Raw genomic sequence first — 25,011 nt, forward strand, 5'->3', positions numbered from 1 at the left:
GAGGACTTAAGATGTCATGAAAACATTTTTAGTTTAGGAGCCCAAACTCAGAGATTTGATTTTTAATGTTGATCCAGCCAAGAAGCTTTAGGGCCTAGAAAGTTACCTAAGGGGGAACCTATTTTCCACATCTGCAAAGCAAGGATAAAGAAATCCATTCTGCATATCTTGCAGGAATATTGAGAGGACCAAGTGACTTACAATGAATGGAAGAGCATTTGAATGCAATTTAAACATACCTTTTATACCATTACTTATTCTCCTCACTGGTAATAGTAACAGAGGTTCTCAAACCTTAAGAAGCAATGATTTAGTGTAAATTGTTCAACCTCTCTAGTCTTCATTCTCTTCATTTGATAAGTAAAAAGATAGAGTTCTATAATTTTAAAATCCTTTCCAACTACAAAATTCTGACTCTCTATGATCACTGAATGTAGGAATAAGCAGGAGATAAATAAATACAAAAATATTTGTGTCACTTGAGAACACAGAACAGCTGAACATACCAAAAAAGAATAGCTAATATACATATATTGAAAATTAACACTAAATTAGGTGCTTCCCACTTATTGTGTGATTTGCTACCCTTATCAACCTTTGAGTTTGGTATTACTATTTCTATTTTATTATCTACATTTTGTAGATGAGGAACTGAAGTTGAGAGAGTCTAACTAACTTCCCAAAGTCACCAAGCTTGAGAGTGGTTGTGTTAGAAATTGAACTTGGGCAATCTAATGTCAGTCTTTGTTTGTAAACACTCTGCTGTTCTCCGACACTGCCCTCAACACTTCTACATATCTTACAAATATGGTTATTGCTCAGGTCTATGGTACTCCAAAACCAGCTGTCTCAGTGAGATGCCCTGGTACTTCCTATCTCCTACTAGATTTAGAACACATCTGTGTGTTCTATGGATATTCTGGAACAAACCCACACATCAACAAGGCTCTTTGAACCCCAGTAGGTACAGGAGTGTTGGCCTGAGACATCTGGTAGCCAGTTAGTAATTTGGTCCAAGAACACCTCATTGAACCATTCCAGCTGGACACACTGAAATTTGCATATGCCAGGACACTAGGCATCTCCTTTGTGACCGAGGCTTGTCAAGTACTCACTAAGACATATGTCCAAGACATATGTTCCATTTGTCTCCCAGGGAAGACACCCACCAAGATGCTCCATTTTGGTGTCTAGACCATAACAAGGCCAGATCTTTATTTCAAAAAGAAAAAAGGCCCGAAAACCAAAAGACAAGAAAATTCTATGAAGTATGAGCATTATTTCAGAAAGTTCAACATCCACAAGCTTTTTCAGATATCATCAACTTCACTGTAATGTTATTTTAATCCCTCTAAAGAGAAATTCTTTTAACCAAAAGTGCCTTCAGCCATGGCATTCATTCATGCCCTATAGCAGAGAAAGGAGGAGAGTGATCAGTATCTGTATTTTCAGAGCAAGAAACAACATGAAAGATATAAAAAGGCTGATTAGTGTATGGATACAACATAAAGACTTCCTGAAAAGCTAAGCCCTCTAAGGACAGATGTCCAATGTCATAGCCAGATCCTCCCCTAGCTGCCCCTTCGCAAGAACTGTGTCAGGGAGAACAAAAGGAAAGATAGAGGAGCATACCTCCAGACAGTTTCCTCATGTTACTTACCCACCTATCTGAAATACCTAAATTGGGTTTACCTTTCAAGGTTGGCTTTATGGACGGTGTAATTTCATCCATATCCCCCAAACCATCTTCCATCTGCTCCAGGATGTCTGAATCCCATAAGTAGAGAACAAGACTTTCACTTCACAGTTAGAGATAAAAGGCTTAGAATAAAAAGGTCTGCTTGATGTAAGACCAAGACTAAAACTAATTCACACTACACTGTAGTCAAGTAGTCAGCAAGAAAAAAAGAAATTGATCATTATCAAAGGGCATTCATAGTCATTGGTAGAGTAAAAAAGTTAGGAAATAAATAGGTAGATCATATGGTAATTCTATGTTTTTATTAAAGTATAATTGTATACAATATTATATTAGTTTCAGGAATAGTGATTCTACATTTGTATACCATACAATGTTATTACCACAATATCTCTAGTAACTATTTGTCACCATACAAAGTTGTTATGACATTATTGACAATATTCCCTGTGCTATACATTACATCCCTGTGATTTATTTATTGTATAACTGAAAGTTTGTACTTCTTATTCACCTACACCTTTTCAGCGATCCCCCCACACCCTTCCTCTCTTGCAACCATCAGTTTGTCCACTCCTGGTATACACTCCAAAGAATTTAAAACAGGGTCTCAAAAAGATATTTGTACACCCATGTTCTTAGCAGCATTATTCATAATAGCTAAAATGTGGAAGCAACCCCAGTGTCCATTGATGGATGAATGGATAAGTAATAGTGGTATATAGATACAATCGAATATTTATTTTTCAGTCTTAAAAAGGAAGGAAATTCTACTATATGAGAAAACATGGATGAACTTAGGGACATTATGCAAAGTGAAATAAGCCAGTCACAAAAAGGAAAATACTCTATGATTCCATTTACATAAGGTACTTAGAGTAGTCAAAAATCATAAACACAGAAAGTATAATGGTGATTGCCAAAGATGGGGAAGGGAAGAATGGAGAGTTATTGTTTAATAGGTATAGAGTTTGTTTTCAAGATGAAAAGAGTTATGGGGATGGATGGTGGGGATGACTGCACAACAATGTGAATGTATTTAATATCACTGAACTGTATACCTAAAAATAGTTAGAGTAGTAAATTTTATGTTAAGTGTATTTTATTATTAATACAATAAAAATGCAAAAGCAAAAACAAGCAACAACAAAAAAACCTGCCTACCAGGGACAGAGGAAATAAAATATGTTCATTTTCTCCCCCCCACCAAAATTGTTTTTAAAAAGAAAAGAAACGAAAGAAAGAAAGAAAGAAAGAAAGAAAGAAAGAAAGAAAGAAAGAAAGAAAGAAAGAAAGAAAGAAAGAAAGAAAGAAAGAAAGAAAGAAAGAAAGAACAGAAAGAAATGGGTAGGCTCCTGAAAGATGGCCAGTGTTGAAGGGAAGGAGACTGGAGGTGGCAGAAGTAATCACAAGTCAGTCCACAGCTCCTATCCAGGACCAGTGAATAGGACTTGTTTTGGGTCTCAACCTCATCTCAGCTGATTTAAATAACCAGCTCCACCAGGCTGAATCTGAAATGTGTCTAATTCCTATGTCTGACTACCTTCTATATGGGGAGTCAGAACCCTTTGTAGAAAGAACAGATAAATGCTCTTGGTATTTAAGAGCAGAAGGAGTTATAGTTGCGTACTTGTAATTCTGTCTCTATATCTGATACAGCCTCATGACACCATGTTACCCCGAAAATAAGACCTAGCTGGACCATCAGCTCTAATGCATCTTTTGGAGCAAAAGTTAATTTAAGACCCGGTATTATGTTATATTATATTATTTATATTACACTGGGTATTTAGATTAGCTTAGATTAGATTAGACCCGGTATCATATCATATCATATCATATCATATCATATCATATCATGTCATGTCATGTCATGTCATATCATATCATATCATATCATATCATATCATGTCATGTCATACCCAGTCTTACATTATAATCAAATAAGACCGGGTCTTATATTAATTTTTGCTCCAAAAGACGCATTAGAGCTGATGGTCCGGCTAGGTCTTATTTTCGGGAAAACACGGCATTAGTCTGACTGATTAACATGACACCTGACAAAGAGCATCTAAGGAGTTTTACTTAGTTACTTCCAGACCACTTTCTACAATCTTGAATCTGTCCACCAACCTACCTTTTCCTCTATTTTAAAAGGTATAGTACCTATTCCAGGCTCTAATGATTCACCCCAGAATCTTCGATGTGACTAAATAAAAGTCACCAGTTATAAATATTGCTAAAATAGTAAAAGCCAGTGCTAAGCATAAACTAAGTACAAACGGGTGCTTTTTCCAAACCCTCTACACAAATTGATTCATTTTATCCTCACAATAATTCTACAACGAGGTAGATACCATTATTATCCACAGCTGTATTTTACAGATGAGAAAAATATGGCAGAGAGACTGCGTCATTTGCCAGAGATCACACAGTTAGAAAGTGGCAGGAGTAGGATGGGAATTGAGCATTCTGACTCTAGAGACTTGCTCTTAACCACTGTATCATACCACAAACATGCTGCCCAGGCAACTGGAACTCACTTGGATAGTTTCGTATAGAACCCTAGGAGGACTCTTTCAGTCATACCAATTGAAAACCATAACAGGACCTGCAAGGAGAGATTGTTTGTGCTGTCTTAATAATCATCACCTCACAGATTTGAGCAAAACATTTCCCACAATAAAACTCAAAAACCGGGTTTGATAGAAATGTTTTGCCACAGAGAGACAAAGAGGTCATTTAGCAATGCACTGGGAAACTTACCCACAATTTGATTTCTTCTTGAAAGCGTTTTCCCACTAGGTAGAAATATTTTCCATAAATCATGGATTCTACTCCCAATCTGCTTACTTCCCATGCAAAGAAGAGCCAAAGTGAGATGTACTACCATATAAGCAAGATAAAATAATCTCAAATACCATTTTCTAGTTATAAAGTATAGAAACTGTCCCATGAGGACAATATTTTGCTACATGTGCTGAACAATAGGAGGTCATTAGGAATCATGTGAACTAAGATGACGGGATTTGATTTATTCAGTTCCAAACAACTGAAGTACTGCTCATATTTTCTTAGGTGATTGCTGTTGAATAATATAACTTCCCTTATGAATTAAAGAAACTCTATTTTACTTCCTGTCTAAAAGGATTAATGGTTTACTACTAGTTACTTGTTGATGTAGTACTTAAGGTTCCTCAGGGCTAATGACTGGGCAGGAATTACAGTATTATTCCAGGCCAATCATTGCTCAGTCATCTCTTTCAAGGAAGACTCTAACCAATAAGAAGAAGCCTAAGGTTCCAAGGGGGAAAACTAAGTGCCCCATATATGCCTGGGTGATACTGAAGCAGGTTACACTTCCTGAGAAGAAGGTTCCCGGTTGGTAAGGTAAACATTTCTGGACAAGGTAAAAAATTACACTTAATATTATGTCATAAAGTAGATTCTGAGGAGTAAAGGAAAGGCAAAGATATCAAGAACTATGAAGAGAAGTGGGATGTTCTATAAAAACTAAAGAGATAAAAGATTCACTTACAATTTCCCCAGGAAAGGTTATTTGAGAGTTGAAGTTGAGATTTATTTTTTTTTAATTCAAAGAAATAGCTTTAGTAACGTCAGGGGAGAGAGGCAGCTTTCTGTTTGTATTTATCTATCTTTCCAGAACTTTCTTTGAAAAGCCAAATTTTAAGATATGAATGAAGAGATATTATTCTAATGGAAAAATGTTCTAAGATGGGTTATACCATGGATTGTGAAATTAATCATATGGTCTGTTTATCTGGCAGTCAAATATAAACTTCTCGATAAGAATGAGAATATTTCATTAAAGAGAATCAGAAGAGCATGATTATTTTACCTAGCACACAACTTTATTAAGGACTGTGATTTATTTCCTTACCCTGAATACTCGTATGTTATTTTAAAGGTTTTATAACAGCATTTGTAAAACAAATTTATGAGCAAATCAAACATTTTGAAGGCTAGCAAAATAACCGAGTATTTACAGAAACATCATCTTGACAGAACGTATTTTTATCAACTAACAAGAATATAAATTTCTAGAAGTCTTAAAAATATTTTAAAATCATATATATATATATATATATATATCATAAAATACTTCACAGTTTCAACATTTAGTACTGTGAATGAGCTGTGTTTCTGGCTAAGAATATTCTCATCAGTTCCTACTGTACTAAATTGGTAGTTACATCTTTTCTAAAGTCATATTTAATCCAATTGCACAAAGTCCAAGCAAATATCACAAACACAGGTAACATTTTAATGACTCCATTGGAAATTCTGTTTGCTGAAGCAAGTCCCCAGTTATTTATTATGGGATTTAATTGCTTAGGTGATTAAGATGCCTGGACAGGTAATTTTTAATGAAATTAATTTAAAACTGCATGTCTTGTGAAAGAAAACTGTTTCTTCATACCCCCACGCCTACTTAAATATATTTATATTCCTTGGAACAAGTTTAATTTTCTTTTTCAATGACAGCTTTGAAGAACAATGTGAAGATTGCATAGGAGACAATACATCAAGAATCTACTTACTGAATTCTTCTAGAACAAAAGCCAGAAACTCGCTAATTAAAATACATTAGTGTTTATTCTGAGGAGGAAATATATAGATTTTTTTAAAAAAACAACCAGAAAGTAGATAGCTTATCCAAAAAAAATCCAGTTTGGAAGATGTCACTGAACAACTCTTCCAATGTATTTCTGGATTCAGTGCCCAGTAATACCAATCGCTTTCAAGTTAATGTCATACATGAGAGCCATGAGAGCAGTGCAGCAGCGGCTAACAACACCGACCCTCCACATTATGAGGAAACATCTTTTGGGGATGAAGCTCAGAACAGATTCAGAGTGAGCTTTAGGCCTGGGAAACAGGAGTGCTATGACAATTTCCTCCAAAATGGAGAAACTGCTAAAACAGATGCCAGTTTTCATGCTTATGATTCTCACACAAACACATACTACCTACAAACTTTTGGCCACAACACCATGGACGCTGTTCCGAAAATCGAGTACTATCGCAACACCGGCAGCGTCAGTGGGCCCAAGGTCAACCGACCCAGCCTGCTTGAGATTCACGAGCAACTTGCAAAGGTAAGCTTAAAGGCACCAGGTATCCTCCCATCCTCACTCAGAGGATCTCCTGCTCTTTAATAACACTAGAAATGTAAAGGCTTCCAGTGATGGGTCTACTCCAAACCATCCATCTTACACGAATGTCTCTAGTTCCCAATAAACAGAAAGCACACAAAAGTGTTTCACAAATGTTTACTGAGGACAGAGACCTAGCAAATTGAATCTGAAAGTTAGGCAATATGTTGTATCTTGTTTATAATTGTTGTCTACTCTATTCACATTTGGTTAAACATGCCAAACTGAATACTAAGCTAGTTTCACCTTAATATTAACGCCTCTACAACAGTTGTAAAAAAAAAAAAAATCCCTGATGCTTGCTGTAGTTAATACTGTGGTGACAGCCTTTAGTGCACATGGGTATTTTTATATTCTTTAAAGAGACAGCAGAGTTTTATAAGATTCAGCACTTTATCCCTTCTTCTTCAAAGTTTTGCCTCAGGTTCCTGAGTGCACGTAAGTATATAAAAGTAACTAAATTAAATTTAAGTACAGAAGCAGCAGATATGGCTAAACTTTTTATTATTTAAGGAATATAGCCAAAGTTCCCAAATCAGCCAGAAACATGAGGCAGCACTTTTTCTAATCTTGTAGCAAATCATTTATAAGCTTAGTAGATTTCCTCTTCCATAACTTGCTCTAAAATATGTTGATGCACTTTATCTTCCTGTTCTGGAACACAGTTAGGAATGAATATCATTCTTTATGCATATAATTACTTGCTAAGAAGAATAATTAGCTGTCACATATCCACATGTAATTTACTCTTGCCCAAGTTTTAAAATAAGGGGAAAAAAAAAACGATGGAAATAATTTCTCTCATATTCATTCCTTCATTCAACAATTGTTTTGGGGTAACCATTTGTATTAAATGGTTACCCACTCCAGGGATTCTAGGACTACTGCACTTGTGAGAGATGCTAATGAAGGTGGAAATCTCCCTTTAGCTTCTGATCATCCTTCTTTCTACAAGGAAGCCCAACTCCAAAACTTGTTCTCCTTGCTTGTTCAGGGTCCCTGACTCTGGGTCCTACCACCAGAGACTGAGTGACTTCCTGAGGAGTAGCCTATGCTCTGAAGTCTATACTGTTATCTCTTCTCCCCACCAAACCTTACTTGTCCTGTATACTGTATTGGCAACACTCTGCTACAGGGCTGGTTTCTTTGTAGACATAAGATTTAGATTTTGTCTGGGATGTTTGATGCTTTCACCAAGAGAAGTTAGCAATGTGTCAATGTCAGACAAAATGACAGCCCCCATGAATATTTTTAAGAAGGCCAGTTTGAAGCTCCCGAAATCAGACTGAGGTATCATTTTTCTATTTAAGGGACAAGGAAAGGAGAAGAGAAAAAAGGAAGAAGGAAAGAAGGCTGAGAGGAGAGGGCACAGGGAGTTTCTAAGATGTGGGAGGGGCAGAAAGAGAAATTGAGGGTAATATAAAGAGATTTTAATTCATTCTGAAGAAGTAAAATAAGCACATTTCTTTCCAAAAAAAAATAAAAAAGACCTGAAATTCTATTCCACCATACTCTACCTCTTTTTACATGATAATTTTTAAAGCTGCATCTTTCATAAAATTGTGATCAAAATTTAAATATTCTCATTCACTCTCTCCCCCAACTTACAACAAAACAAAATTTTAACTCCATTAGAAAGGAAATGGAGTAAACTCACATTGTTCTTAGGATTGATATTCAGGAGAGAGAGAAGAGTAGCTTATTTATAATTTCTAAAGCAATAACATGTAAATCTTTATATAAGGGGAAAAAACTCTGGGGGAACATTGTTAGAAAGTCATCTAAATGGACACACAGTAAGAATGCATTAGCTGCATTTGACAGATCTGATAGCTGTTTGCGATATGGTATTGTTTTCAAAGCATAAAATGAGACTAAGGACATAACTTTGACTTAAAGCACTTTTTTTTCTCATATACAAAGGAATGGCAAATTAAATAAATTTAAAATTAGGTTTAGGTTTATTCCCTGCATAATTCTGAATGAGCATAGTAATAAGTAAACTCTTTTTATGAACTTGACCCTGACCTATTTAGGGTTCTTCGTCTTGATTAAATCATTCAGAAGTATCTGCATAGCCAAATTGGGAGCACGGAACCTACAATTGGCACATTCCCATTGCCAGGACCACTCTAGTGTTGCTCCACTTGTAGGGGCACGTCTGCCTCTCCATATGTCCTACTCCTGTGCTGTTCTTTGACTGCAGACATTGACAGTCAAGGCCTTCTTCAATTCATCTCTTTCTTCCTTTACAGTGGAAAGTAATTGACATAGCACAAGTTTGGCGATCTTTTTTGAATCCATGATTATATTGCTTTAAAAAAGCCATATAGCAAAGGGATATAAAGTACAGCATAGGGAATATAGTCAATAATATTGTAATAACTATAAATAGGGCCAGATGGGTACTAGAATAATCACGGGGGATCACTATGTAAATTATGTAAATGTCTAACCACTATTCTGTACACCTGAAACTAATATAAAACAATATTGAATGTCAACTGTAATTGAAAATTTTAAAAAAGAAATCTTTAAAGTACCTACCAAACACACTATTTACATTACATAAAGCTTATTTACATGACAACTAAGCTTTATTAAGACAACAAATTATATAGAGAACAAATTTTTTTAATCCAAATATTGAGATTCATTTTCATTATTACTGATTTAATCCAATCCTTAATCATTTTTACACATTAATCAGAATATCTTTAACAACTATTTTGAAGTCTTTTTTTTTTAATTTTGGCTCAATATGGAAACAGTGCTAATGATTTTATTAACTTCTAGAATTTGTTGTGACTGTAAAAAAACAAAGCCACATAGGAATGGTACATTCATACTAAATGGCAGGATATATTTAGTCAGAAACTAGTTGGATTTTGTGCAAATTGTGCTTATAACTTCCAAGTCAGAAAAAAACAAATTACATGTCAAGTTTGTCCTAATAAGTAAAACAAAAAATAACGTTTGAAAGACATTATTTTCAGTCTCTATCTTAAGTGAAACTCTAGGAGGGATAGATATTGAAAGAATTTGTAATCCCAATGATTTGAGATCATAGTTAAAGAAATCACTTTCATTTTCTATGTAGCTAAGAGCTAAATACCTGTGCTGATAGCTCTGAATTAAGGTCTTCTGAAAACTCTAGCTAAAAGCAGAGAGAAAAAAAAATTACTCCATCCCTCACTTGCTCTACAAGTTCTTGCGTTACAAAACTTCAACTGATCTTGCAAGATGCTTGTGAATAATACAGTGTTTCCCCGAAAATAAGACCTAGCCCTATGATCAGCTATAATGCATCTTTTGGAGCAAAAATTAATATAAGACCCGGTCTTATTTTACTATAAGACCGGGTCTTATATAATATAATATAATAACATAATACCGGGTCTTATATTAATTTTTGCTCCAAAAGATGCATTAGAACTGATTGTCTGGCTAGGTCTTATTTTCGGGGAAACATGGCATTAGAGTTTATATGCCTAGAAAGTCTAGCACATTGCCTATAATAGGTAGAAACTCAATAAATGTTGATGATGATGGTAATTTTTATACTAGCTAATTATAAAATTTTATTTAAAAAGTAAAATATACACTGATACAATATTTAACAATACATAAATATATATACATATATATGTATATATATATATAAAATGAAATATCTCTTATTTTATGTAAATCATTTTTTCTCTCCAGGTAAATCATTACTGAGAGTTTCTTATAAATCCCTTCTGAGATTTTCTATGCCTATATAAACATAATATATAATGTATGTTTGTGTATGTGTGTGTGTGTATTCCTATCTAATTTTCTGTCTGTATTCTTTTTTCAAACACATATTGTGATATATTTTACATATTGTCCTGCACTTTGCTGTTTTCACTGAACAATGTACTTTGGAGATCTTTCCATATCAAAATATGCATAATGATTATTATACATCCGGCAAAGATTAATCTGGTATTTCTACTTTGTAAAAATAATTCCACTTTTTATATCCAGCCTAATTCGTATGGTCGCCTTTTCATACACAATTCCTAACTGTAGGCCTAACTAATGGAACTCCTTTTCAGCCTTACTCACCACCATTGTTGTTAGCATTTCAGAAAAATATAATTATAAGGAAATCAGGAAAACATATAGCCTTTCTATCAAACTCAGTGTTCTGATGCCATTGTAATAAATTGTCTATGAAAAGTATACAATAACTATAAAAATTAAGATGCAAATATTATTCTTCAGGAAGCCAATTGTTTATAAACTGATCCAAAACAAAAACAATGGAATGACTTCACATTGGGTCATTAGGCTGTTAGCAACTAAAAGTAATTTATGAATATAAGCATTAAGAGAGCCTGTGATGTAGAATAACAAACATTTTACTGAGAATTTTTTGTATCAGACACGATGCTCACACTTGACAAATTCTCACTCAATCCTTACAACAACTCTTCAAGTTAGTTCTATTCTTATTGCTATTTTATAGATGGCAAAAGTTTTATAAAATCCTATGGATATTTTAGAAGAGAAAACAATGACTTAGAGAAGTCAAACTTCCAAGGTCAAGAAGCAAAGGTCACATGACTAAAAAGTTGAACCCATGCCTGCATGACTCCACAGTCCATGCTTTTTATCACTATATTTCATTCTTCTTCTGTTCTCTCATGGCACTTTGCCTCAGCTCATTGGATAGCTAAAGAAAATGATGGAACTCAGGCACAAAAAAGAAATCTCACCTCAGTCACGATGGGCTCAGCAGGGGATCCCAATTCCTTCCTTAGTTGGGGGACTGTGCCAAGAGATATTGTTGCTTCTCCTACAAAATTAATTGTAGGTTTTAATTTTTATTGTCATCATGAAAAGCATTTATTAGCCATTTATTTACAAGAGCTGCTGTATAATGTGAGTTAAAGAGATTTGACCTATACTCTCTAGAATTTGATTTTATAAGTCAAATGGCATTGCTATGGGTAGAAATAAAGGACATGCAGTCAAGTTAACAAGCATTAAACCACATAAATCAATGTATAAATGCTTATCTTCTGTAAAAGGACAGACAGAATGTACAAATGTGTTCTCTAGAAAATATTTTCTAAAGTGTTTCAAAGTTCAAATTTGGAACATTAGCATTCAAAATGGGGATATCCAAAATTAGAAATAATCATCAAGATAAATACGATAAACATTAAAATCAGACAATAAATGTCTTGAAGCATTTATGTGCTTCACTTTTCTATGCCCATCCTCCCACCTGGCAATCATGAGTTTGTTCAGTGATAACAAGAAGCTACCCCTAACATATTTGTTGGAGTGAAACTGTGCAACTAAGGCCTCATTCTAATATCTGTCAGAGTTTTTAGTGCTCAAGGCCACACCTGGGAGCTCTCACTATCTGTGGAAACAAACAAACAAACACATTAATTGCTCATTATAAACAGTTTAGTGATAGATGGTAAGTTGAGTGGGCGTTTCCTTAAAGTATACTTGGAAAATATCAAGAATCTTTTAATTCTATTTTCTTAAGATCGCTTATCACACATCACTACCTTTTGGCCTAAGTTATCAAAAATATAAGTCGATTTGTGTGTGAGCTATATGTTTTCATATGTAGTAAAAATATTTTGATCATAAATTGTGACCATTGGTAGTGATTTAAAGGCATGGTTTATGGTAACTTTCAAAACAAGAAAAAAACCTCTCATGTTCTTATTTTATTTTGTAATTATAGTTGACAATATTATATTAGTTTCAAGTGTACAACATAGTGATTAGACATGTATATACCTTATGAATTAATCATCATAATGTCTAGTAACCATCTGTCACCATACAGTTACTATGATATTATTGACTATATATCCTATGACATTACATCCCTGCGACTAATTTTATAACTGGCAATTTGTACTTCTTAATCTCCTTCACCTTTTTCGCCTATCCTCCTATCTGGCAATCATCACTTTGTTCTTTGTATCTATGAGTTTGTTTCTGTTTTGTTTTATTTATTCATTTTCGCAATTTAAAATACTCCCCATTATCACAAAGGGCTAGAAATGTACAAACACAATAATATTAATATTAAGATATAGAAACATTAAAATCATGTTTTTTATTCTGATATGAACCTTAAGAATTATCTAGTCTTTACTGGGATTGTTTTTAAAACAATCCAGTGACAGCAGTTGGAGAGTCTTACCAGGTGGAATAATACTGGCCATATGTTAATAATTGTTGAAGCTGTGATGGGTATATGAGATATATTATTCTCCTTACTATTGCATATGTTTAAATATTTCAGTAATGAAGGAAAGTTTAAAACAATGGGGAGAGGAGCATGTAGGCCTAAATATTTATGGAACTACTTCAATGATGGTCTAAAATTTCTACTATTCCGAGATTAAAGGCTAAAAACTTGAAAACACAAGTAGAAGCAAATATTATCTAGTTAGAACTTAAAGAATAAATGTGTTAATATTTTTTTATTTACCCCTTAATCTGCATGTGATTGAGCTTTACTGGTTTATCAATATTGGGGCAAAGTTTTTTATCAAATGGTCTTCCTCTCTCTCTCTCTCTCTCTCTCTCTCTCTCTCTGCCTCTCTCTCTTGCTCTTTTTCTTTCTTCCTAATGCACTTTATTTTACCTTCTCTGAATACTTAATGCACAAGTAAAACTCTTAGTAAATAAATAATCATTCCCTAAAGCTATGCAATTTAAAATGCATTTATAAAAGGTTGTGGGTCATCATTTACGATAATGGACTGTGAACAAACAAATTAATTCAAAGTATGAAGGAAACAAACTGGTTTCAGGAAGCAATCATAAAACTTCTGGTTTTTGAGAGTTCGGTCCCAAGAACATGCAGCACCCAGGAGTCTGTCAGCCACTGGTTATAGCTCACAGCCACTGAGTCCCCACAAACCCTCCACCCAAAATCTTGTTCAGTACTTTGATGACAGTTAACTTTATACTTGCTGTTTGGGCTTACAAAGGAGGCATGTCTGAAGAGGAAGATAGCAAACCTAGAAAAATGATTTTGCCTTAGAGTAAACTACTTCAAAGTAAGGTTTTCAGGAAACCCACTGGATTTATCCTCATTTTTAGTATCCAGGAAAGATTAAGTAACTTGCTGGAGGACACACCCTGAATTAATTGTAGAACCAAAACTAGATTTCAAGGCTTCTAGTTTATGTGGTTTTTGAGCTCCTGCATGAGTATGAGCAATGGAAACGGATTTTGTATCGATAAATTTACTATCAGAACTTTACAGTCAATAGAAGAAATACACATTGGAGGTTTTTTCCCCTGTAAGGTATAAATATATTTAAAACTTTGAAACTCTAGCAAGTTGAACACATTTACCTTAGGGATGGTTGAACACCCAACATTGACTCTATTTTTGAATAGCTGAGAAAATTATTGCCTTACTAATTGCCATATATGATGATTTCCCTGACATGCCTTTATAGAATATTCATTTTGCTTTATATTATGATGTACTCGTGATAAATTAAAGAACTGTTAAACTGTGACTAGTAAGGCATCAATCAGATTGAATAGGAAATTTTAAGTATCCTATTCATCCTTTAACCTGCCTTGTAAGATGATTTTTAGTTATTGGTATTCTCATTAATCCAGATCTAAGGGTCATCAGAGTTCATCAGAGAGGAGAGCAATTTCCTGGACCAAACCCTTAAGATCAGGTTTAATCATAAAACATGGGTTTTATTCCCAAGACTGCCTTTAAAAAGCAAATTATTAGGCTTTGTCTCATGGGATCCCCAGTTAATCCAGGAAAAGGAAATTGCCTTCTCCCTGAATGAGTAGCTGCTGATGATCTGGCCATGGGATCTTTTTTTCTTTTTCTTTTTTCCAAAGCATATTAACATTTAAATTTTAAAACTTTTAAATTAATTTTTTCAATTACATTTGACATAGAATATTATATTAGTTTCAGTGTACAGTGTAGTGATTAGACATTTATATACCTTATGAAGTAATCACCCTGATAAGTCTAGTACCCATCTGACATCATACGTAGTTATTGCAATATTATTGACAATATTCCCCATGTGGTACTTTACATCCCCATGACTATTTTTATAATTGGCAATTTGTATTTCTTAATCTGGCCATGGGATCTTGATTAACTAGAATACTGACAATGTAAAAAGTTTTTCTTAAATTAAGTCAAATAACTGACTCTCTTAACCAAATAATCCCTTCAACATTCATGGACTTTTTAACATATTCCTCAATTCCCTGCTCTCATTGATTTTTCCAGTCGTGGGAAATGAAAGTTATTGTTGACCCTTCAGCTGCCTACGTGCATGGAATCCTTTCAGAAAAATGTAGAATTTTTGTATGACTGGAGAACAACCTCAAGTGTTTCATCCGTCTGTAATTGGCTCTATTATATAGACATGTGTCATCCAATATGGTACCCACTAGTGCCGTGCAGCCATTAAGCACTTGAAATGTGGCTGGTCTGAATTGAGACGTGCTGTCAGTGGAAAATACACACCAGATTTCAAAGGCATAGTATGAAAAAAGGAATGTAAAACATCTTGTTAATATTTTTATATTGATTACATGTTGAAATGATAATACTTTATATAGATCCTATTAAGTAAAATGTAGTTAAGACATTCTAATTCAGGTTCCTCCTACAAGGTGGCATGCCACCACTGCTAGTGAATATTTACGTTGCAAATATTAGGAATATGATATTCTACAGAAATTAAATATGTTTTTAAAATTTAAGGATCCAAGTCTGAACCCATGTTATTTCACTATTTTTTTTTTCACTTTTTGAAAAATAGCTCCTGAAAAATTGTCACTTCCATACACAACTCACATTTGTGGCTGGTATAGAACACCAAGTTCTGTCCTGCTACTTCAGTCTTCATTTCCACGGACTTTGTTTATCCATATTTTCCACTGATATAAATACATGTCAGCTTCCAATTATGTGTACAAATAGGGCCTGAGGATGCCTAAGATTAAGGTATCCTCAGGTAATTCAGTACTAAATTTTAACTATTAATTTGTTTCCTGTGTCATTCAATCTTTTTCCCCAATGCTGTTGGAAGATAATAAAATTATCTGGCTTGGGATTCATTCCCTTCCTCTCCCTTTTTATGTGGCCTGTGCAAAAGAAACAATGAGAAATGGAATACCCAATAGGGAAGGAAGAGAAAAGAAATAGGAAGCAAAAACAGATTTGAAAACTTAGTTATCTGCTCCTCAGGTGGACTTGCGGTCCACAAAATGCATTCAATACTGTATTTATCTGATGGCCTGCTATATGACAAGCCCTTGGTTGGCGTTGAGGAGAAGTAACCATACCACCATCTTCCTCCAATTCAGTTCACATACTTTAACTTTACTGCATTGTATTACATTGGTTATCCAAAGGTCACATTGGTATCACGAAAAAAGTCTTATGGGGGAGCAAAGTTGGGAGAAACCCTTACCTACAGAGGGAAATAGAAGAACATGCTGGAAGAAGGAGACAAGTAAAGACCTTATAATAAATGCTGAATATTTATTTCACATCAATTCCATTTTAGAGGGGGGAAAACACCCTTGTCCAAGACCTCTTAGCTAGTAATGTCAGAACACATCATTCTAGGCTTAAACCAATTTAGACTATTTAAATAAGACTTGTTCTTTAATAATGATAATTAATGCTGAATCTAAGAGACTTCCCCAACGGTTTCAAAACCCTTACTGGAAAAGATGGCTTTTGGGGCTCTCAAAAGGGTGTAATCAAACCATTAAAGAGCCAGATGAGTGTGGATAGGCTAAATTAAGTGGATGCATCTGAAATTAATAAAAGTCATACCTAAAAGAGAAATTAGAGAGTTATTCGTGAGAGAAACAGAGCCATTTCCTCCCCCATTGAATTCAGAGACTATCCTAATGACAAGGAAGTTCTTTTTCAAAATTAGGCCACAGGAAAATAAAAACAAAAACAAAATAAAGGTTTGAAACTTTTTTAATACTATTTACTTTTTATTTCTACTGGCCTATCTTTCTAATTGTGAGATTTCTTTCCTTCTGTACATTACTAATAGCACATCCAACAGTTCTCAGGCAAAGGTGTATCAAATCGGAAAGAAATTTTCCCTTTATGAATTGCACTCTTGTAGCCATACAGTACCTCTACATTTTTATTTATTTATTTTTTTGGTAAGGAAAACACTTCTCTATCCATTCTTTCACTGAATCCTCCTAAAGATCCTCTGATGTGATTAGAGAAGTTTTATCATTATTATTTTAGACATATAAAATTAGACTCAAAGAGTATAATGGAAGAAAGGCCAGGTACCCTGCGTTAGCGAGGAAGGTTAATTGTCTAGCCCTCTTACTAAGCCTTCTCAGAGACCCTCATTCACTCTCGACAGACTTCCCTTCCTTTATTGCATCCCTTCTTCTCTCTTTAGTTCTTTCCATGTTCTAAACAAAGCCAAATCTGGCCATTTTCCCCTAAGGTAATATTCTCAACAGTAGAAGAACTTCCCAGGTTCCTTCGCCACCCCTGCCATCTTGGTACCTAAAATCACTGACAAAACAAACCCATCACCTTCCCAGGGAGAACATTATTTATCTTATTAAAATGACTAGAATTTGTTTTCTTGTCTACACTTGTACATCAATTGTTTTGATTTGCCTCTGAAAGTCTTTTGGAACTGTGTGTTTGTTGACCATACACTATGTTTTTGCTATCTGTAAAAATGCAGAATGTGGCAGTGACCCCTGGTTCAGCTGACAGGGTTGCTAATGGTGATGGGATGCCTGGAGATGAACAAGCTGAAAACAAAGAAGAAGATCAATCCGGTGCTGTGAAATTTGGATGGGTGAAAGGTGTGCTGGTGAGAAAGCTCCTACGTTTACAAATGAAAACTATCTATTCAATGTTCTAGTAGACTTAATGTTAACAAGACCTGAACACCAAAGTTACAAAGACCTAGGTCTTGCCCCACTATCACTTCTCATGTCCTTTTCCCTGCTCCATCAATCCACAGGTAAGATGCATGCTGAACATCTGGGGTGTCATGCTCTTCATTCGCCTCTCCTGGATTGTTGGAGAAGCTGGAATTGGTAAGCGTTTTTTTCTCTCCTATATAATTTTCAATGTAAATTGTAAACTCAATAAGCAATTTGTTTTCATTATTAATGCTCAATGTGAGATGAAGGTTACAGAAATAATCTGCACTTGGGCTCTTTCACTTTGCCTCTTGGACAGTGTTTGTCAGAGGGGAAAGGTGAAGCGTTAATTCCTGGGAGACTAGAATTTTCCAGCTTGCCAACCAGATAAATGCTCAAGGAAATATTTCTCTTTTCATAGATTTTTAGGTACACAGGTATATAGAGACACATTCATTTTAAATCATAGTATTCATATTTGGGGACATACTGAAATTTATCAGAGTATCCCCCTTTTGATTATTGGCAAAACTTCACTAAGTAAAAATAACTTGTGGGAAAACTGGTGTAAATGTTACCTGACTCATTAAAATGCGGAATTGTTGAACATTTTCCAAAGAAAATAATTGTGTTACTTTTAGATATCCAACAGTAAGAAAACAAAGATTAATAAAGTATTGCTTAAAATAATGAGTAAAACGACTGAGATAATGTATGTAACTATTGCTAATTTTTCTAAATGGAAAATGATGTTGAAATTACTGTGCGAGATTATTTAATATTTTAAATATTATATCCCATTTAAAGTATTATTTCCTGTGGTAATTTTTTTTTATTGAGAGTATATATATTAATAAAATTTATATGAAAAATTTATTTGAATTTTATCAAAGTTCCTGATTTAATGTAATAAAAATTAATGGTTTTCTACTCTACACATGGAAAATACATTATAGGTTCACTTTTGGGGGAGACTGATAAATCATTACTATCAAGAACATAGAGGTTCAGATGTGCTTTCAGATACTATTCCAGAATGTATCTCAGTTCACATTCAAAAGGTACTTGGTCATTATTTATTGCCTTCACTCCTCAAAACACATTTAGAATCACTCAGAAAAAGAAAGGGCTGAGTTGTAAATTGAAAAACTGGAACCAGTTCTCATAGCTTTTCCATGTTTCATGTTTGGCAACTGCTGGGTTCCTGACAAAGGACTGCTTGCAGGCTTTATGATGCATATCAAATGAAGGTTTACAGCCTCAGGGTCCAAAATAAGTATATGCTGCTCCATGGAAAATCTGCATCTTAATATTGCCAAGGTTTTGCTCCAGGGCTTCATGCAAAATTAGGTTTTTAAGGGCAGTTTAGTAACTTATTGAGATCATCAAGAAACATTACTTTGTTTGGAGGTGTGAGTGTAGCCAAGGGCAAGAGTAATTCTTTTTAATGCAATTTATTTAACATCCATATGTTTGGGCAATAATCTGAACTTTAATCAGATTTTACATTACTCTTCACATTTAATCCAGTTTCATGTTTATTGCAAAACTGTAATATATGAAGAATCGTACCTTCTGCTAAATTTTTATTATACTTTCAGGTATCAGTATTGTTTTAATAAGGACCTTTTATTTAAGTAGTTCAAGCCTACTTTAGAAGAGTGTAGAGTTCTATTTAAATGGGTGTTCAATAAGTTTTCCTTTGAATGGAAGTTGTTCTTTTTTTCTTTTAATTCTCAGAAAATAGACTTTAGAAACTTATTACCACCCTTACTTATTTTATTGGCCTTTGCTGTAAACATAAAGCTATAGGAATTGATTAAGTCACCGTCTGCATCCCATTTATTGGGTAAGAAAAGAAAAAATACAAGTAGTTTCTTCTTATGTGGATAGTTTGGGGAAGGAACCTGAACATGCTTTAAGCCTAGACCCCGGGAACAAAGCCAGAAGGAAGCTAGAGACAGAAGTAACAGTAGCTATAGCCCTTAGGTAACCATTCAGAGGCTAAGAGTTTTGGCTATCTTGTCCCCAAAAGCAAATGGAAGAATGAGCCAATAATGCCATCTAGTTGTTCTCTGTCTTGGAGACTGGCTGGGGCAGGATGATTTCCAGTAAACTTAACCATCAGGCAGAGAAAAACAGTGTGAAAAGCAGGTATGACCTGAAGCAAGTCATTTATACTCTGTGAGTTCGATTTTCTTATGTGAATATTAGGGAACTGGATTAATTGTTTCCAGGTGAACTCTTTGAAGATAATGCTAAAGAACCTTGCTGAATAGGCAGACACAAACTGAGATAGGCTGAGAGTAGTGCAATAGTCTTAAGACTGTGGGGTGTATAAGAATTACAGGGGAAGTTAAGTTATAAAACTGCAGAATCCAGGGATTCACTGTGAAAGATCTAAACTCAGTAGGTCTGAGCATTTTTAATAAGCACCCCAGGCATTTCCTCAAGCAGGTGGTTCAAAGACCACATTTTGAGAAAATATGAACTGAATGTTCTCTCAATTGCCTTTTATGTTGCCTTTTATGCCTTTTATGTCAACTGGGATTTTATGTTTGAATATGAGAGGAAAGCAAATCCTTCGCTATTTAAATACATAAAATTTGGTTCCAGGATGTCATATGGTTTACAAAAATATATACAATGCAAAAGGAAAAATTAAAAATTGTTGGAAAAGTAGAGGCAAAGGGAAAATAAGGGTAGGGAAATAATAAAGTCAGAGTAGGTTTAATGTCCTGAAATGCAACTGTATGTCCTTGTACAGTTGCTGGTGAGAGCTAAACATTTGACATCAAACTTCCACAAAACAAAGTCAAGAGCAAACTCATGTACAAAAGATAAAAAGAAATCACCTCTAGGGGTACAAAGAATTGAGGCCACTTAGTGATATCGTGGTGATGCAACAGATACGAAAAATTTAGTGCAGCTCTCTCTGACAACACCAAACTTTTAAGAGTCTACAGGGGCTAAAGCAATACGGCCCAAGTTTGCATGTCATGCCCACAGTTAGCTTCTTCCTACTGCAATTTAACCTGTAAAATAGCCTAGACACTTCTGCTAGAGCCAGGATACAGCTAGGAGCATCAAAAGAGCCAGCCTCCAGTACCTCATTCCCATTTCTATCCTTAATCTCCCTCCACTCCCCCTTCTCCCAGGGCATGACCAGAGAGATCATAGCCTCTCTTGGCCAACTACCCTTCTAATCATCCTTGGAACAAGAGAGACTGCCAACGACAATTATGGAGCATCATTTTATGTAGGGGAGCATACATACCACACGGTTCCAGGCAAGAACATTCTGGCTGGAACGAGGGTGATTTCAGCCCCACAACTTCTCCCCGAATTCTGGGTTGGCCTCTATTGAGGAAGGTATTGCAGGGGTGAAAAGCTGTTTTCCCACTATGCATGTTAGGGTCACTGGCTAAAGCTCTGCAAATTAGACTGACAAAAGACAGTAACAAGAGAAAAACTATCAGAGGTTTATGAACATGTGCAGTGTGCATACACGCGGGAGGATTCAGCAATGAGGAATTCAGAGGAGTGGTTAGAGTTGGGCTTATACAGCATCTTAACCAGAGCATGATACATTTTCAGAGAAGTGACAAGACAAAGGAAAAGGACTGATTTTCTAGGGTGGCAAATGATTGGAAGGCAAATATATGGGGGGATTAATGGAAGATAAGTAAAGTTTGTTATGTAAGTTCCTCTGGTATCATCTCCAGCTGCTAAGGGTTTAGAATTGTATCTGGTGATTTAACTTCTGCCCTTTCAGTTATAAAGGAAAGGGAAAGAGGAGATACCTTTGCAAACTTATGTCCTGATTTTAGGCCAATAGGGGGAGGTATCTGCTTCTCATTTGCCTTTAGCTCAAAATAATTTTTATGTTGAAGTGGCATATTTGGGGGTGGCCTATGCTGCTGTTTTACAGTATCCTTGTTGTGTATTTTTTGAAGCTGAATTTTGGCTTGCCACCTTCTCCCACTCGTAATCATTGACCTGCTCCACCACAAAATCGTTGAGGGCAGACTTTTTCGTTTCATTTTATTTGTTCCTTGCATTTCTCATGTTACCTAACATATAGCTCTTATGATTATTGTGGATCTAATCAAAAGGCAGTGCACTGACTATGTGCTGTGTTCTCTGCACTATGCTAGCCACTCTACACACGCATTCTTTCTCATTTCTTTGCCATTTTGACTCAGAAAATAAGTAACTTGCCAGCGGTCACATAGCCAATGAGTGAAACTCATTTAATTTGGTTCTTCCTACTTTACTTATTTGCCACATGAGCGATTTGTTATGCTGTGTGTCATTTTCCACGCTTACACAACCAAATGTATGTAAAAGAAAAAAATAGTTACCTGGAAAAATGAACGTTTACTCTTTAGTTATAGTAACAGCTTGGGATTGTATAGACCAGTTATTATGTTTATAGGTGTCTAGAACCTCATCAAAAAGGCAGTTTACATTACATTTTGACCAGCCACAGTTGTGCAGCTGTGTGCAACTTCTCACTGCACATCTTAGCTCTTGAGTTCCTAGAATGTGTGCTACCACGGGCAGAAAACGGCAGAGCTGAGCACTTTCCCTGTGGTGATTATCAGGCTAACTTGTTAACTCGGATGTGGTCGTTTGCTGATTACCCTAGACTTGCTGGCTTTTTTGTAAACAATGTAAGGGATTGTTCCGCCTATTAATTGCCTCTATTTTTCCTCTCTCAACTGAGGTCTTGGTGTCATTATCATCGGCTTAGCCGTGACAGTGACTGCTATCACTGGTTTATCCACCTCTGCTATTGCTACAAACGGATATGTCAGAGGAGGTAATTAAACTTGTGACCTGCATGATCCTTTGTAAGGTAAAGGCAACACAGGCTCAAATAGTTCACCACTGACCTTTCTGGAGTATTTTCAAAGGTAATCCAAGTTGGTTCCTTTTTTTCCACCCTCCCCCACCCCCCAGGCAAGAGAGATACAAGAAGAATGGGGAAGGATTTAACCTTTGTCAAACCCCCAACTCTCTCATTCAGGTTCCTCTCAAGCAAGAGAGAAGGTCAAATGTCATGTTTTGTCTTTTCACAGCCAGGGTAGTTTCTCTCCCAGGACACCAGCATAAGTCAACTTTTCCTTTTTAGGGCTGCATTTCAGATTGTGTTTACTTTTGGAAATCATCCTTCTTCATAATGAGCAGTTTCCTGACTTGAGCTTTATGCCAGTTTCTCCTTAGCACCAAGGAACTCCATTGTGGCCCAAGGCTTGGACGTGAAAACTTCAATTAAAGGCAGTATAGTTTGTGGCAATAGGGAATCCAAGGAAGAAAAGTAAAATGTAATATCTTTTATCTTTCATTGCTGACAGGTCTTGGAGTTCTCATAATTCTTCTTTCCACCATGGTAACTTCTATTACTGGGTTGTCAACTTCCGCAATAGCAACTAACGGGTTTGTTCGTGGAGGTAAAATTTCTAAGATATCTAAAGCTCTCATCACTTGCTACGGGTAGGCAAAAACATTTTATATACTTCTTTTTGATGGGGACAAGAAAGTAGCCCAACGTGCTTGAAGCCTGACTAATTCTTTGGATGAGGTGGATTCAGAAGGAAACATAAGGTACTGTGAGTATAAGTGCTGGTCCACTCTGATCAGCCATCTTCTCTTTTCTGACGGAACTCTGGCACATTGCAGGTCATGGTTTCCAGATTCTCCAACTCCTTGGGGAAAAATTTTATTTCTCAGGCTAGTCTGCACACTTCTTGGTGTTTCTTGGAAAATGATTCCTGGACATGGCTTCAGTATAAAGTTTAGTACATTTCAGGTGCTTCCTAGACCTTCGCGGAACGGGATCTTTTTAGAACATTTCAGGTTTTTCATGACAAGATTCCAGCTGCTGCGTCCTGAAGTACTGGTGACTTCTTGAAGTACTGGAGCCAAACACTTTTCTTGGGGGATTTTACAGGTCTTGGAGTGATCATCATTGGCCTGAGTGTGGTCGTGACAACACTCACAGGTATTTCTATGTCCGCTATTTGCACGAATGGAGTAGTAAGAGGAGGTAAGCCAATTCCTTTACTTGTGACTATAAGCTTCGGTTATGTCATAATGTCTAGAATTGGTTTAATGTGGGAAGTAAAAATTGTATATCGATAATAAGTCCCTCAAAGGCTTAAAACAAAACAAAAGAATCCAAAATTTAAGGAGTAAGGCAAAATTCTTCTCAATTAAAATTGAGAGCTCTCCAGGAAAGACTTTTTTGACCCATTTCCTGTGATTAATCATGTTTGTAAAGTAAAGAGTGGCCAGGTGTCTAGAAAGAGGGCAATTTCTTTGTGCCTTGAATGAGCCCTGCTGGCTCTCTCCCAGGTCCCCTCAGCATGGGTCTTCTCCAGTGTCCCCCCACCCACCCACCCACCCCCTCACCCCCCCCCAGCCCCCGCTGACACTGCTGATACTTCTCAGTTAAGTCCTCAGAGTTTACCCCAATATGGCTCTCAGTGGTCAATAGCCATGAGAAGATCCTTAAAAAGAAAACAGAAACAAAACAGAGTTTCTTTCAAATCATCTAGGAACAAGCAGGCCCAAACAGAAAATGAAGTGGATGAAGTTTATCATTGTTCTAACTTCCTTTCTTCCCCTCTCCTTTTGGCTCCTCAGGATCTCTACTTGGGTACCTTATCCAGGCCTCCCCATCATACACCTTTTAAAACACCACCCTACCCACAATACACCTCCTCTCACAATGTCTGCCTGTCTCTCATTTTGACCATGCCTAAGTAACTGTCTAGCTAATTTATTTAATATAATCTGGACAAAAGAAATAATGGGGATTTGCACCACCTAGGTAATAGGTAACATTTTTAGAGGGGCCCTTGACCCCTTAATCCAAAGGAATTAATAAGGTGGAGAAAATTTCTTTTCAGTAAAAGATTGTTTTGTTTTGTTTTTAGATATGTTTGTTCGGTGTCATTTCCCTACCATTCTGTCGACTTCTAACATTAGCTCAATATAGGAAGTTATTAATTTGCTACAGTGTGTGATAATATCTCATTATCTAGGCCTTTCAACATCTAGTCTTTTTTATTTTCAGTAACCTGCTCTCAGTACCCTCGAGGCAGTTAACAAGTCCAGCTCAGTCTTTTCACATGCACAGAAGTACACAACCATATATAGAACTACCTTTCCAAAGTCCAAGGA

The 25,011-nt window shown here is 35.8% G+C and overlaps 1 protein-coding gene across 7 annotated transcripts in view; it reads left to right on the top strand.

Moving 5' to 3' along the window:
• The first annotated feature begins 4,915 nt into the window (after positions 1–4,915).
• Positions 4,916–25,011, top strand: part of SLC12A1 (solute carrier family 12 member 1) — an 83,167-nt gene continuing 63,071 nt past the window's right edge. Inside the window, exons 1-6 of one of the 7 annotated variants that reach the window (XM_081047634.1) lie at positions 5,030–5,108; positions 6,206–6,819; positions 17,634–17,765; positions 17,919–17,994; positions 23,181–23,276; positions 23,777–23,872. In XM_081047634.1, coding sequence (XP_080903760.1) covers positions 6,400–6,819; positions 17,634–17,765; positions 17,919–17,994; positions 23,181–23,276; positions 23,777–23,872 — 820 coding nt within the window. In that variant the 5' untranslated portion in view covers positions 5,030–5,108; positions 6,206–6,399. Of the gene's footprint in view, positions 5,109–6,205; positions 6,820–17,633; positions 17,766–17,918; positions 17,995–22,549; positions 22,646–23,180; positions 23,277–23,776; positions 23,873–25,011 lie in introns of all 7 variants that reach the window. The other 6 variants (XM_081047635.1, XM_081047639.1, XM_081047636.1 and 3 more) reach the window with 6 other exon arrangements.

The sequence above is a fragment of the Rhinolophus hipposideros genome (assembly GCF_964194185.1).
Source record: "Rhinolophus hipposideros genome assembly, chromosome: 5".
In the NCBI taxonomy this organism is placed as follows: Eukaryota; Metazoa; Chordata; class Mammalia; order Chiroptera; family Rhinolophidae; genus Rhinolophus; species Rhinolophus hipposideros.